The sequence below is a fragment of the Ranitomeya variabilis genome, chromosome 5 (genome assembly GCF_051348905.1).
Source record: "Ranitomeya variabilis isolate aRanVar5 chromosome 5, aRanVar5.hap1, whole genome shotgun sequence".
NCBI classification, from domain to species: Eukaryota; Metazoa; Chordata; class Amphibia; order Anura; family Dendrobatidae; genus Ranitomeya; species Ranitomeya variabilis.
Window position 1 is genome coordinate 224640166 of NC_135236.1, and position 15183 is coordinate 224655348.

The 15183-nt window shown below is 45.1% G+C and overlaps 1 protein-coding gene across 15 annotated transcripts in view; it reads right to left on the minus strand.

The window, feature by feature from the left end:
• Window positions 1-15183, minus strand: part of SLTM (SAFB like transcription modulator) — a 133188-nt gene that overhangs the window by 40618 nt on the left and 77387 nt on the right. For all 15 annotated transcript variants that reach the window (XM_077263843.1, XM_077263846.1, XM_077263836.1 and 12 more), the window contains 3 exons: window positions 10406-10436; window positions 9006-9468; window positions 8416-8465 (listed from right to left, as the gene is read on the minus strand). In XM_077263843.1, coding sequence (XP_077119958.1) covers window positions 8416-8465; window positions 9006-9468; window positions 10406-10436 — 544 coding nt within the window. The remainder of the gene's footprint in view (window positions 1-8415; window positions 8466-9005; window positions 9469-10405; window positions 10437-15183) is intronic.

A 15183-nucleotide genomic window follows, 5' to 3' on the forward strand; every position in this document is an offset into this window, starting at 1 on the left:
TATAGCTCTGTGTAGAAAGGTTTGCATACATAAGATCCATTGTGTAGTGAGCACATTTTCTTGCATAGTATGGCACCAACCATGTGTTCAAGTGGTAAAGCAAAGTGCAGTTGTGTCTTACGAGACAAGGGCTGTTGGTCACACATGCTCCGTCATTTCCTCCATAGCCAGCTCTCTGCAGTCAGATGCAGCAGTGTGGGGAATAAGTGACCAAATGTAACCAGCAGCACTCGGCTCATTAGTTAGACCTCCATACTGCTGAGCGCGGGTCACATGCGCAGTTTACAGCAAACAGTGTATCACTATGCTGAGGAGTCCTCAATAAATATAATGATGCAGATCAGACGTCACACTAGGCAGAGCTCTGGCTGTGTAAGGCTGCGTTCACACATCAGGTTTTTTGTTTCAGGCACAATCCGGCAGTTTTTGAAAAAACAGATCAGTTTTTTTTTTTTACGCCGGATCCGTTTTTTTCCCATAGTTGTATTAGCGCTGGATTGTGCCTGAAGGACACACACTCTCTCTCAAACCATGTGGGCGCTAAATGTGGTTTAATTTAGGCACACTGGGGCTCAGAAGGGAGAAGGGCATTTGGATTTGGGAGCGCAGAATTTGCTGAATTTCTTTTGATGGGCGAGGAGCCACTTTTCTAGAGCCTTTGTACTACCAGTAACGTGGAAGCCCCCTATATTTCTGTTAACAGATGACAAACCTGAGTGGGAAATGGATATTTTTTTATGGATTGAGTTTAAGCTTTTATTGGGAATATTTTACAATTAGGATCACATTTATCCGGTGCTCTACACCGAGCACTTCATTTTGGGTTTCCATCTATATCTGGGAGTGACGTGAAAGGTGAAACCCCCTGAGGAATGTATTCACTAGAATGAGGCAGCAGATTAACTATGGACTCCATCAGGCCTCTTTTCAGCGTTGTCCTTCTCATAATTGCACAAAACTGTGGCAGACCGCGCTTTTATGCTCGCCTAAAGACTGACAATGCCAGATCAAAAAAAAAACCTTTGCAGAAAAAAATCCAGCTCACCGCAGTAGGATTCAATGGCCATGCACGGAAAGAAGTTTGTGTTACCAGCAAATGAGCAGGATCAAAGAAGGAAAGGTATAAAACCATTAGTTTAGAAAAAAAAAAGCCGGTAACCCAGGAAACTCATGGCATTACGCCTTGTGCGGTATAAGGGATAATACGACCTTACTCTTTGGGTCGGTGCGATTAGAGATACCAGACTTACATGTGGTTTTTATGTTTGGCTGCTATCACACACTAAAAAATAGGGATTTTTGTGTACTTACCGTAAAATCCTTTTCTCCGAGCCATTCATTGGGGGACACAGACCATGGGTGTATGCTGCTGCCACCAGGAGGCTGACACTAAGTATTACAAAGAAAGTTAGCTCCTCCCCTGCAGTATACACCCCTCTGCTGGCTCCCAGCTAACCAGTTCGGTGCAAAAGCAGTAGGAGATCAATAACATATAAGCGTATAGCATGTCACATTATATATGAGAGTATAACATATCAAATGATAAAAACAAATACAACTAATAATAGGGAGGGAGCTGTGTCCCCCAATGAATGGCTCGGAGAAAAGGATTTTACGGTAAGTACACAAAAATCCCTATTTCTCCTTCGCCTCATTGGGGGACACAGACCATGGGACGTCCCAAAGCAGTCCCTGGGTGGGGACAACATCAGATCAGGCCGTGTAACCGCTACTTACAAGTGCGCCAAGGCGGCCTGCAAAGTCCGCCTGCCCAGACTCACATCTGAGGAAGTGTGTGAATTATAGTGCTTCAAGAATGCATGCGGACCTGAGACAGGGAGAAAGGCTGACATCTAGCACGGAAGGACTCCTGGATGGTGAAAAGAATCCACCAGGCTAACGTGGCCGATGAACCCGGCTAAACCCTTCCTGTGACCATCGGGAAGCCTACTTACCATCGAGAAGCCCAAGCAAAGTGTCCAACCTTTGGAAGGACGCCGTCCTTGATACGTACCCACTTGGAGCACTCACTTCTTCCAGATTATGGAGAACCCATTCCGTTGTGTGGACTGGAGCCGAAAGATGAGAGGACGATGACCCTGCAACAGTGGGAATACAAAACCACCTTGGCAACGAGGGAATGGGATGGCTTGAGGGTAACGATGCATAGAAGGTAATAAGGAAAAAAGACTGAAAGGAACAGAGTGGGAAGCTCTGAAGACTCATCAGGATGACAAGAACGCATAGAAGAAAGGGGAGTGACGTTCCCTTATCGTAAAGTCTTTCTGGATCGAAAAAGGAGTGTACTGTAAGATCCCCAGGACCATTAAGGTCCCCCAGATCTAACGGTACGCGGTAGGGAAGAACTACAGGTGGAGACTCCCTGCGAGAAGGTCCATATTTCCAATTTTGACGAAATAAGACGGAGAAATACTAGTACCGCAAGCGAGAAAACCTGACATGGTCAGTGCGGGTCTCCCAGGATCACTGGGGGCCTTTTCCGCTTCCAAAAAGGTCTCAGACGTAGTGGAAGAGGAGTTATGGAAATTGGTACCGTGGAAGAAACGGAGTATGCACTGCGATGGACTTGGATCTTGCAGCCAAACCATGAACTGGAGTACATAGGCGTTCAGCTTGGACGCCATCCGACCTACATCTGGAGTACTCCAGTGAAGGCAGATGTGAAGGAAGACTTCCGAGTGAAGTTCCCACTCACTTGAGGAGAAAACCCTGACGGCTGAATATGTCAGCCGCCCAGTGTTCTACTCCAGGGACATGTACTGTTGAGATCACCGAATGATAGATCTCGGCCCATCAGAGAGTGCGAGGTACCTCGGCCATGGCGCTTGACTGTGGGTACCTGCGAGATGATTGACGTATGGCACAGCCGTGGCATTATCCAAATTGAAGACGGATGGTTGACCCGCCTAAGGGCAGTGGACCTGCTGTGGGATTGGCCGTACTGTTCAGATCCCCAGAGAAATGATCGGGAGAAGAAGACGGGCATTGGTATCCCTAATAACCATTGGACCAGAAGAAGGCTCTGGATGAGGAAGGAGCTTAGAAACTACTTTTTGAAAGCCTGATTGACTTGCTGAAAACGAGCGGAGCAAAAGAAAACTACTTCCGTTTTCATCTTATTGCTCGGAACCCTCCTAGCTAATTGAATGAACCGAGAGAATGAGTGATCAAGTGCACAAGCTCCGTGTTGAAGGGCCACGACCTTGACTCGAGAGAGAGAATTACCATCCTTCTTGTGCAGGATCATCGTCAAAGAGGATCTGCTGGGCTGGGAATGAGGAAAAAACTTGTCTAAGTTTAGCTGCTAGCCCAAGAGAGAGGGTATTGCAAGTGATATAGACGACTTAGCGTAGTCCTTGTAGAGCGGCTAGAGAGTCGACCGAGTAGGGCAGGACGACCATGTTTCTAAGGTGCAGGAAGCACATGACAACCGTCATGACCCTTGCGACCACTCTGGTGTGGTAGCCAGGCAGAAGGGCCAGGTCGTGAAAATACTGTTCGCGAATGGAAAGGAGAAGAGATTATAGTAGAGAGGAGAAATAGGTATGTGAGGGAAGAATCCCGGATGACGATGGATGCCAGAAAACAACCACGTTTCTCTGTTGAAGTAGTGGCTGAGCGGAGGAACTCCATCCGAAAAAAGAGAGGGCCCTGTCAAAGGTTGTTAGAAGTTTGGGGTCCAGAAATGGAGATACTTTTCATTCCCTCCATTTTGGAACCAAGATCCCTTAGATCTAGACTGTCCTGGCCAATGCTTCCACTGCTGGTTGAGCTTGAAGAAGAGATACGATCCCTTGCTAGTCTCCCGCTCAGAAGATTTCATTGGCCAGCTATACTGTGGAACGAAGTAGATAAGGTCTGGGACCCGGAGACTTTCATTCTCTCCCTTTGGTCAAGCAACCCATGTGGCGGCTAAGGAAGGGTAGAGCGCTAAACCCGAAACCACAGGACGGAACTAACTAGACCTGCTATCCGACCGTCTGTGGAATCTTAATTGATGATACACCGGCCAGGATACTGGTAGGAATACCGCAAGAAATTCTGCCCGGCGAGTCTGTCAAGTGACAGAATGCGGGACTGTAACCAGCAGGTCTCTGCCATCGTGCAGAGAAGAAAATAAGGAAAAAAATAAAAATAAATAAAAAATAAAAAACCTCGATCCACCATCTCTTAACAGGGAAGTGGAGAGGAATCGTCCACTTTCTTGCATCTGATACAAATTGGGGAAAAACCTCCTTGTTGGGACGCCACAAATGTGTGCCTCAGTACATCCCCAGAATTGAGGTTTCCGAGTGGACAGGGCAGGTTGTGGCGATAGACCTGGATGCAGAAGAAGATACATGGAGGCGACACTCCGTGTGCTCGTCTGTTGAAGGTGTGGGGGGAAATCGGAGCCCTTAAAGGGACCCGTCGCCCATAAAATTCCGACCAGGTATGGTATCCTACTTAGAGGTCTTCCAGTGCATCACCGTCAAATGTTGATGGAGATTTTCTAGAACCTGTACGTTTTTCTAGAATACTTGCGGCCCCTGCTAGCCGACGGCTCCCATTGTAGGAGAGGGAGCATGTGAGTGCTCCAGAGCTCAGTTAGGGTGACCAGCTTAGGATAGATGATGTGCCCTTAAGACCAGTAAATACTGGTCATGCGCTTTTAAGGCTAGGGGTTACTGGCCATGAGCCTTTAAGACCAGGGAATACTGGTCTTGTGCCTTTTGTAAGATGAAATACTGTTCATGTGCCTTTAAAAGCAGGGCATGCTGAAATCCAGGAGATAATGGTCATGTGCCCTTAAAACCAGGGTATGCTGGTCATTTGCGTTTAAGACCAGGGCGTACTGGTCCTGAGCCTTTAAGTCCAGGGCATAATGGTCACGTGCCTTAAAGACCTGGGCATACTGGTCGTGTGCCTTTAAAAGCCAGGGCGTACTGGACATGAGCCTTTAAGACCAGGGCATACTGGTCATGTGCCTAGAAAACCAGGACGTACTAGTCATGTGCCTTTAAGACCAGGGCATACTGGATATTGCGTTTAAGACCAGGGGATACTGGTCACGTGCCCTTTAGACCAGGGCATACGTGTCATGGCCTTGAAAAACCAGGACGTACTAGTCATGTGCCTATAAGACCAGGGCATACTGATTATAGCGTTTAAGACCAGGGGATACTGGTCACGTGCCTTTAAGACCAGGGCATACTGGTCATGTGCTTTTAAGACCAGGGTATACTGGACACGTGTCTTTAAGACCAGGGAATACTGGTCACGAGTCTATAAGACCAGGGCATGCTGGTCACGTGCCTTTAAGACCAGGAATACTGGTCATGAGAGGAATGTAGGAACAAGTGCCTTAAAGAACAGCAAAGCTGGTAATGTGCCTTTAAGAACAAAAAAAGCTGGTCATGCTCCTTTAAGACCAGGGATGCTGGTCATGTGTCTTTAAGACGAGGGCACACTTGCCATGTGCCTTTAAGACCAGTGCCTACTGGCCCTGTGCCTTTAAGACCAGGGCATACTGGCCTGATTAAGTACTAAGGAAAAAGAGACCGGCTTCTGGCAGAACAGAGAATGCTGGGGATGTGACCCTTTTAAAACTAGGGGACCCTTAAGACCAGGGAATGCTGGTCCTGGGTTTAATAAAAAGGCATGGAAAGCTGGGGATGCACCTATGGGCCCAGCGACTACAGAGGCAGAGTAGCAAATACCAGGGAATGAGTCACCAGGGAATGAGTCACCAGGGAATGAGTCACCAGGGAATGAGTCACCAGGGAATGAGTCACCAGGGAATGAGTCACCAGGGAATGAGTCATGAGAGCTTCGTTGCTGGGAACTCACAGCTCTCCGTTTGCAAGCCTGCACACTGCACACATTCTGTAGTGTGCAGGAGCACCAGAAAATTGCAGCCTTAAGTATATAAAAAAACAGGGAAAGCTAGTCCCTTAATGCTGCCGGGATGCGTGCCGGGGGGGGGGGGGGGGGGGGGCGATTCACCTTACTCAGGTTCTGAGTCCCCCGACTGGAATAGCGCTGACTTCAGCGCTGGAAAACCGCCGGCCGCAGCCCCCTCCAGAAGAAATAGTGACCGCAATGGAGGAGGAGGAAGATGGCCGCCGAGATCTCGTCTGGAACGAGAAGCGCCTGAATAGGGGGGCGGAGCCGCTAGAAGGGAGCAAGCGGTGGGCGGGGCCTCCCGGGCTGCGGCCTAAACAGGGCCGAAGCCAGGGACTAAAGTTATGGCTTCGGCCGGCGCGCACCCGCAGACTGAGGGGAAAAGTGCCGCGAAGCTCTGTGGGGACCCAGTCGCTATGGAGCCCTCCTCTGACCGTCGGAACACCCAAATCTCACGGAGCACTTACCCCAATATGGAGGGGGACCATGGCAGATGCTGCAGGTAGGAGCTGTGCCCGGGTAGATAGGCCGATGCAGGGTTGGGGAGCCTCCATCCACCATCCTTGCAGAAGAGGGGTGGAGAGGAACCGTCTGCCTCCTTCCATCATCCGCTTTTTCAGTGGTGATGCAGTGGGGGCTGCTCGGACGCCACGCTGGAAGGTGCCTCTGTACAGCCGAGGGTAAAACCTGGTGGACAGGGCTGAATGTCCGGCAATAGGCCTGGCTGCAGAAGAGGATACTGAAGGTAAAACTCCAGTGCTCGTCTGATAAGGGAGGGGGGAGATCGGTGCCCTTGAAGGGGCCCGTCGCCCCTAGAATCAGCTCAGGCAGTGGCTTCCCACGTCGCAGGAGAGGATACGGAGAGGTAAAACTCCCGTGCTCGCCTGTTGATGGTTCGAGGAGATCGGAACATGAAAGAATCCGTCGCCCCATTCGACCGTAGTAAAAAGTAAAAAACGGAAAAAAAGAGTTCTTTGGGTCTGAATAGCAGACCCGTCCGTGTGCCTCCTACGGACACTAAGCAAGAACTGGGAGCCAGCAGAGGGGTGTATACTGCAGGGGAGGAGCTAACTTTCTTTGTAATACTTAGTGTCAGCCTCCTGGTGGCAGCAGCATACACCCATGGTCTGTGTCCCCCAATGAGGCGAAGGAGAAACGCTTTTTATTGCAAAAACTAATTTTTGCATCGCCATATTTACACTGCTATAATATTTCCATATTTCGACCGACAGTCATGTGAGGGCTTCTTTTTTGCAAGACGAGTTGATGTTTTAATTGGTACCGTTTTCGGGCACATGACATTTTTTGATCCCTTTCTGGTCTGAATTTTAAGGAGGTAGAATTGATACCAGCATTTTGTCATTTTTTTTTTTTTTAATACACTGCCACGTATAGTAAAATTAGTGAGGGAGCTTTATTCTCCGGGTCAGCACAATTACAGCAATAACCCAATTATTTTTAGGTTTTGGTGCTTTTACACAAACTTTTATAAAAAAAATTTGTATCACTATCCTGAGAGCTATAACGTTTTTATTTTACTGCTGACAGAACACTATGGCGGCTTGTTTTTTTGCGTGACAGGATGACATTTTCAGCGGTACCATTTTTATATACATATGTCTTTTATTGAACTTTTTGTTTGGCAGTATGATAAAGCATAGTTTTTGCATCTTTTATGGTGTTCACTGAAGGGGTTATCTAATGGTACAGTTTTATAGAGCGGGTCAGACGCGGCGATAACAAATGTGTACTTTTTTTGCAACTTCCTTTTAAATAAATTAGAATAATATTTTCTCCTTTTTTGTTTTTTTATTTGGGGATTTTCAAAAATATTTTTATACTTCACTTTACATTGTCCCACTATGGGACATCAGCCTTGTACTGACAGGTCGCTGATCTGATACTCCTGCAGTTCTTCTACGTTGCAGGGCATTGGAGCAGCTTCTGACAGGCAGGAGAGGAGACATGTCAGCTCCTACTCTTAGAGGGTGCTCACAAGCCAGGACGATGAAGGGCCCCGCGGCCATCTTACAGCAGGGGGTCACCATGGAAACAATCGGCACAACGAATTGGTAAAGCATTACTTGTGTAGTGTAGTGCTTTACCAAGCATGGCAATGTTATGCTCCATTCACACATAAGGTTGTCATATGTGTAACCAGATCCAGCTCATACATCGTGGTCTGTGACTGCAACGCACGAATGTCAGAATCCTGTCTTCTAGTGATAGGCATGCCTAAGCAGGCCTCTGCTCTATGGAACCCCAGATCTCACTCTGTTCACAGGCCACGGTCACTTGACTGAAGCATGTAAGGGATTAAATGAGCAGCTGCAAACCACTAATAGCACTGCTGTGTCTGTGCTAGCAAGGAGAATGCTGTTAGGCAGAGGGAGTCCTGGGATCACAGAGCAAAGACTCACTGGCGCAGAGCTGTGACTGGAAACTTAATATTTCAGCCGAGAATTTAGCCACAATAACTCAAAAAATGTGCAAATAGGGATGAAGGCATACCTTTATCATCTTTAGATGTGTTTTTGTTATCCTTTGAATCCTTGGATGAGCTGCAAGAGGCAAATGATTAAGAAAATAAAATGAAAAAGGAGATCAGGAAATCCTATGAGAAACAAAAAAAAAAAAACACATAAAAACACCTTGCAATAGTTCAAATTGAATCTTAGAGGATCAAAAGGTTTCCCTCAAAGCTTCTTGATCTCATTCTCCCCAGGAAGCCCGAAGATCTAGATTTTCTGACAAATATATTCAGTGTGGAAATATGGAAAAATCTTCTCCCAAATTCAAGGATTGGACTTGGCTTCATTTAGTGTTCGGGCAGTTGTTTCTTACCATCACCACAAGGAGCTTTTAGAAACTTGTCAATTTGGAAACATAAAAATAAAACTGCTGGCAGTAGAACAAACTGGGAAAATCTTGGTTTAAAAATATAAATAAAAAAAATAAAAAAAAGGAACTTATGAGGCTCAAAAATCATTATACACAAAGGCAAGGTGATAAATATATTCTTGCAGCTACCCCTTAATGTAGAGTGCTCTTAGTGAACGCTGGTAATCAGTATCTTAATGAACTGACATAGAAAAACAAACCTCTTTCCTTGACCAGAGGTCCCTGTAGATGGACCTTTCTTCTGAGAATCCTTTTCTTTATCTCCAGATTCAGCTTTCTTTGAACCTTCTCTGGATTCCTTCTTAGCACCATCTCCTTTAGCACTCTCCCCTTTGTCATTTTTCTGGTTCCCCGACATGTCATCTTTTTGTTCCTCCAGGCCATCCTTGGGATCAGTAGCAGCTTCCTCATCTTCATCCTTTGGTTTGCATGCCTCCGAATCTGCAAGTTTCACATTTTTACCTGTTTCTAGGAGGTCATCTCCATCACAATCGATAGTGATGGCATCTTCAGCCTGGAGTGTGACAGATACATTATCGTACTCCACTTCTTTCAGAGATGTGCTAGCTTTCATGTCTTCTTTAACAGCAAGCGCTGATCCATTTTCTTCTGAATGAACAGGTTTAGCTACTTCATGTGTACCATCTCCAGAACCTGTTATATCTAAGAGGATTTAACAGGAATAAACATGGCAAAATAAGAAGTTTAAACAAATGTATAGTGTAGCGCAGGACCTAAAGAAAACACATCTGGTTAACAGAAAGCATTGCTAAAAAACTTTTGACAAACAAGCTGACATTCTTCATGGTAAGACAGGATTATAGACATGACAGGGCTCCTTGGATCCTGTCTTGTGAACGTGCTCCAGATCCACAGGAAATCTTCATGAAAGTCAGACGCCTCCCAGACAAGTGTACTTGAATGATCATGCCTCTCAATACAGGTCAGTATCTTCATCCATTAGTAGATTAGACAACACAATGACGTCCAGAAGATTTAGTCCAATCACAGGTAATTTTTCACCGATTACTAGTACACCAGACACAAATACGGATCTTCATGTCCAAGACAACACCAGTCCAATCTTTCCAAGCAGTTTACTCATCAAGAGTCCCAGCGTACATGCCAATGGCTAGACATCCAATACCCAGTTTCATGGTGCTGGAGCTCATAGAGTACTTTAATGTTACACAAGGCAAGAACGACACTCAAAAATATCTCCTGTCCACTATTCGAGCACAACCAAAGGTGACTGTATAGTCCTAGACACCTATATGAAAAGTTCCAGATCTTCTAGAAAATCCTCCCATTATCACAAATCGTTCATACAATCCAGATAGTAGTAGGTAGCAAGTACAAGTAGTCCTCCACAGGGAGAGTGGTCCAAGTGGGTAAAATCACTATAGGTTTCTGTATGGGAGGTGCAGCCAAAAACTTACCTTACATAAAAACCCAAGAATTGCAACATGTGCTGGAGTCCTGGGTGCATATAGGTATGTAGTGCTGATTGTTCTTGAGATATTTGTAAATGTTTCAGAGTCTGAAAATCTAAGCTATGTTTTTATAGTAAAAACACAAAAAAGTGAATGCACAAACTAACCTTTATTTTCATTGTCGTCCTCATCTCCTTCCTAAGGGAAAAGGGGGGTTTAAAAAAAAAAGGAAAAAAAAAAAACAAAAAAAAAAACACATTTATTTAGGTTTACATTTACTGTTAAAATTATTCTGGATTCTTAAAATACATCTTATCCCAGCTCTAGTACCTTCTGTTATAGATATTTATAGCCTTGCTCCAGTTCGTAAACCCCGCTTGAGATCTGCTGTCACCCTACAGGAGTCCTGAGCAAAGGGCCGCACCCGGGCTACAAATGGCCCTGTTGCCTGTTCCGGTCTGGCCCATGGACCAGGACAGCCAAATAGGCTGGCTACAGTGCTGTCCTGCCCCATTTGGCCACCCCTAGGCCAGTGTCTCGGTTTCATTAGTACCTGCTTCCTCAGGACAGATACCAGTGAACACAAATCATTCAACACATGAGAGTCTCTGCCCAGCGGGTCCATGAAGTCATCAGATCGTGACTGTTGTGCAGAGATTCAGTACTCACTTAACCCCTTAATCCCATGTGACGTACTATCCCAGCAAGGTGACCTGGGACTTAATTCCCAGGGATGGGATAGTACGTCATAGCGATCGGCCGTGCTCACGGGGGGAATGCAGCTGATCGAGGCCGGGTGTCAGCTGACTATCGCAGCTGACATCCAGTACTATCTGCCAGGAGCGGTCACAGACCGCCCCCGGCACATTAACCCGCGGCACACTGCGATCAAACATGATCGCAGTGTTCCAGTGGCAGAGGGAAGCATCCCGCAGGGAGGGGGCTCCCTGCGTGCTTCCCTGAGACCCTCGGTACAAGGCGATGTGCTCAACTTGTACCAAGCGTCTCCTCCCTGAAGGCCCCGGATCCAAAATGGGCGCGGGGCTGCATCCGGGTCCTGCAGGGAGGTGGCTTACCAGCGCCTGCTCAGAGCAGGCATCGGGAAGCCTCCCTGCTGTGCCTGTGTGATCGCTGATCTGACACAGTGCCCTGCAACATGTCAGATCAGCGATCTGACCCTATAACATGATGCCCCCCCTGGGGCAATGTTATAAAGTAAAAAAATATATATATTTAGATGTGTAAAAAAATATTTGAAGGGGGGTTTGATTTACTCTTATAGCGGGTTTTTTAGCGGATTTTTATGATTGGCAGCTGTCACACACTAAAAGACACTTTTTATTGCAAAAAAATTTTTTTGCGTTACCACATTTTGAGAACTATAACTTTTCCATATTTTGGTCCACAGGGTCATGTGAGGTCTTGCTTTTGCGGAACGAGTTAACGTTTTTATTGGTAACATTTTCGGGCACGTGACATTTTTTGATAGCTTTTTATGAGGCAGAATTACCAAAAACAAGCTATTCATTAATTTCTTTGGGGGGAGGGCTATAACTTTATTTTTTCGCTGACGACGCTGTGTGGCGGCTCGTTTATTGCGGGACAAGATGACGTTTTCAGTGGTACCATGGTTATTCATATGTCTTTTTGATCGCGTGCTATTCCACTTTTTGTTTGGCGGTATGATAATAAAGCGTTGTTTTTTGCCTCGTTTTTTATTTTTATTTTTTTACGGTGTTCACTGAAGGGGTTAACTAGTGGGACAGTTTTATAGGTCGGGTTGTTACGGACACGGGCGGCGATACTAAATGTGTACTTTTATTGTTTGGTTTTTTTTATTTAGATAAAGGAATGTATTTATGGGAACAATATATATATATTTTTTTACACATCTAAATATATATATATATATTTTTAAAAACAATCTCAAAATCACTGGAATTTGTTAAAGCGTTCCAGAGTTATTGCCACAAAGTGACACTGGTCAGATTTTTAAAATGTGGCTGTCACTAAGGGGTTAAATAACATCCAACCTAACATGTCACTATAGTTTTCTACATTAAATACGCCATAACTGTGCCAACTAGCCCATATAACAGAGCCATGTCATGATCTAGTGCCAAGAATGGTGATCTGAAGCTCTGAATTAGAACAATGAATAAAAAACCACCTTAGGTCCACACCACTGAGACTACATGGTGACATGTTTGACAGCAATTGTCACAAAAGCCATGCGACAAAACATTTGGGCAATTTGTCAGCGACTTGCCATTATAGAGCTGTGAATTTGTTGTCAATAAACAGCCAAGTTTAGCAATAAGTTGTGTCCGTCTTGCATTAAAGTCTATTGGAAGTGTGTAGAACAGGACTTGTGACCAGCAAAAGAAAATCCAACCATTTGCAAACATCTGACACTGTCGTATTTTGCCAGTCGCAATACAACACCTTAGGGAACCATTACATGATACGACAGGTAACCATGTATTTATTCTGCAGTCACTATCCGGGTTCACGATTCCCTGGTGCTAGCCGGTGGTCACAAGTATGCAATTTGCATATATCTGGTCACCTGGCAACTAGTCTTATCTGGCTTCTCAATAGCGGTGAATTGAGACACACTGAATTGGTCTAGTCAACTTACAACGGAAAGTATGCAGACTTATGTCCCAAACCTAGACAACCCCTTTAAAAACGGAACCCCATAGGCGATACATGCTGCCAAATCTGCTGACGGCATGATTTCAGCCATACATGTGAAGCGCTGTGGCATTTCAGGGGAAACCGCTCAAAAGCCACTGAGTACCGAGACGCATGAAAGACTAGTAAGACAGATGGGTCACAAGAAGATTCTCCCTGCCAGCAGCCCTGGAGAGACGGGTCTCTCACTACACAGTGACTTACAAAAGTATTCACCCTCTTGGCATTGTTCATGCTTTGCTACCTCACAACCTGCAATTTCACTTTTTTTGGAGGGTTTGCATCAGTTCATATAAAGAACATGCCTGTAACTGTGAAACAACAAATGGCACAAAATAACAAACTTTCAGTGTGAATCACTAGGCAACCCCATAAAGTCCGTACTTCGCAGAGCTGTGGTGGCTAATGTATGGCACTCGTATCAGATGGGGCACCCGCGCCCCATCTCCCTCATCAATAGCGCAGCAGCCACTCTCCTCTGCATGTCACCACTATATGCCATGGGGCACCACTATACGCAATTACTCTATTACTAAGAAACCAGTGTTATTTAGATACACTTTTGCTTTTTTCCTTATTTTAGTTACAGCAGGGTTTATGTTTATTTTGATTCTCTTAGGTTTTTATGCTTCATTGCCAATGTGAACATGCGTTTATGAGCTGCATGTATACCAACTTAAACGAAGCTCAATATTTGTGTTTTTTTTTCATGGGGTGCCATTATACTGTAGGAGGCACCAGTATACTGTATGGAAGACATTGCAAGGCCCAGTTAGTGCTCCATACACAGCCATTATACTTTATGGAGAGCTGTGTAGGGATTACAGTTGGAATCATAAGGTGATGGGGTAGCCATTCAAGGGGATTTGTGTAAGTAGGGTCATCATACTGTGTGTGGAGGAGTTGTAGATTGTGAGCCCTCACAGGCAGGGACCTCTCCTGTACCAGTCAGTGACTTGTACCGTTTACTGTACTCATTATGTATACCCCTTTTCACATGTAAATCGCTGTGAAATAACTGGCACTATGATAATAAATTAACTGTGGGGGTATCATACGGTGTTTGGAAGCACACTTGTTTGCATCATAAGTTAGGTTTTATTTTTTTATCCTTTGTTGCTATATAAATTAGGCTCTTACAATAAACTTAATACTATTCCACTATAATTCCAAAAGTTAAAATAGGTTTTTTTTGGTAAGGAAAAACTTCAATTGCAGACTTTTTATTATACATATCAAGGTGGGCCCGCGACTTTGTCCAAGCTCTTTGCTATAGACTCTATAGCACGATAATGTACAAGTTGTTTTTCCCTGCCCTTGCAACCGAAAAATATCCCCACATCATGATGCTGCACCACCACCATGTTTCACTGTGGGGATGGTGTTCTTTTGGTAATGAGCTGTGTTGGTTTGGCGCCAGAGTTTACCTTGGTGGCCAAAAAGTTAAAATTTTTGTCTCATCTGACCACAGCACTTTCCTCCATACATTTGGGAAAGTCTCCCACGTCTTGACAAACTCAAAATGAGCCTTAAAATTTGTGTGTGTAAGTAGAGGCTTTCTTCTGGCCACATCTACGGAGTGTACAGCTTATTGTGGATATATAGACAGATACTCCAGTCTCTGCTTGGGAACTCTGCAGCTCCTTCAGGGTTACTTTTGGTCTCATTTCAGAGTTATACATAATGTGGATGAAATCACGCAGCCAGTATCTGATGCATGCTGCCCGATCCACAGGCATGTATCATCTATCAGGTTCCTTTTAATAACCATGTTACCTATGTGTAATGACTGCAGCAAGGTGACTGAAGCAATTTCATAAGAGGAGCACATGCCCCCGGGTTTTCACTGACAATGTCAAGACAACATGCAAACTGTCTCTTCAGAGAGGAAAAGTACATAATGCAACCTATTTAAGTAGCAATCCTACAAGTCAATAACAATCCTTGCCACATGACTTCAGATAAAACGCTTTTATCACAGACCCAGACTTAAGACCTGGCTTGTCACTCTGCAGAAGCAGAAACCTTACCCCTTAAATTTCAATACAAGGCACTTAAGAAAATAAATGTTAATCCTATATATTCCTACCCAGAACTAGACAGTACCCAGTTAATGAGAAACTAATCATTTGTTTGCCTAACTGTCAACTTCAGGTCAAACAACTTTAAGCAAAAAGGTGTCTCTGATCTGGCACAATCATATTCTGGTTCGGGTTTGTATGGAGAAAACATGACTCCCAAAGAGATA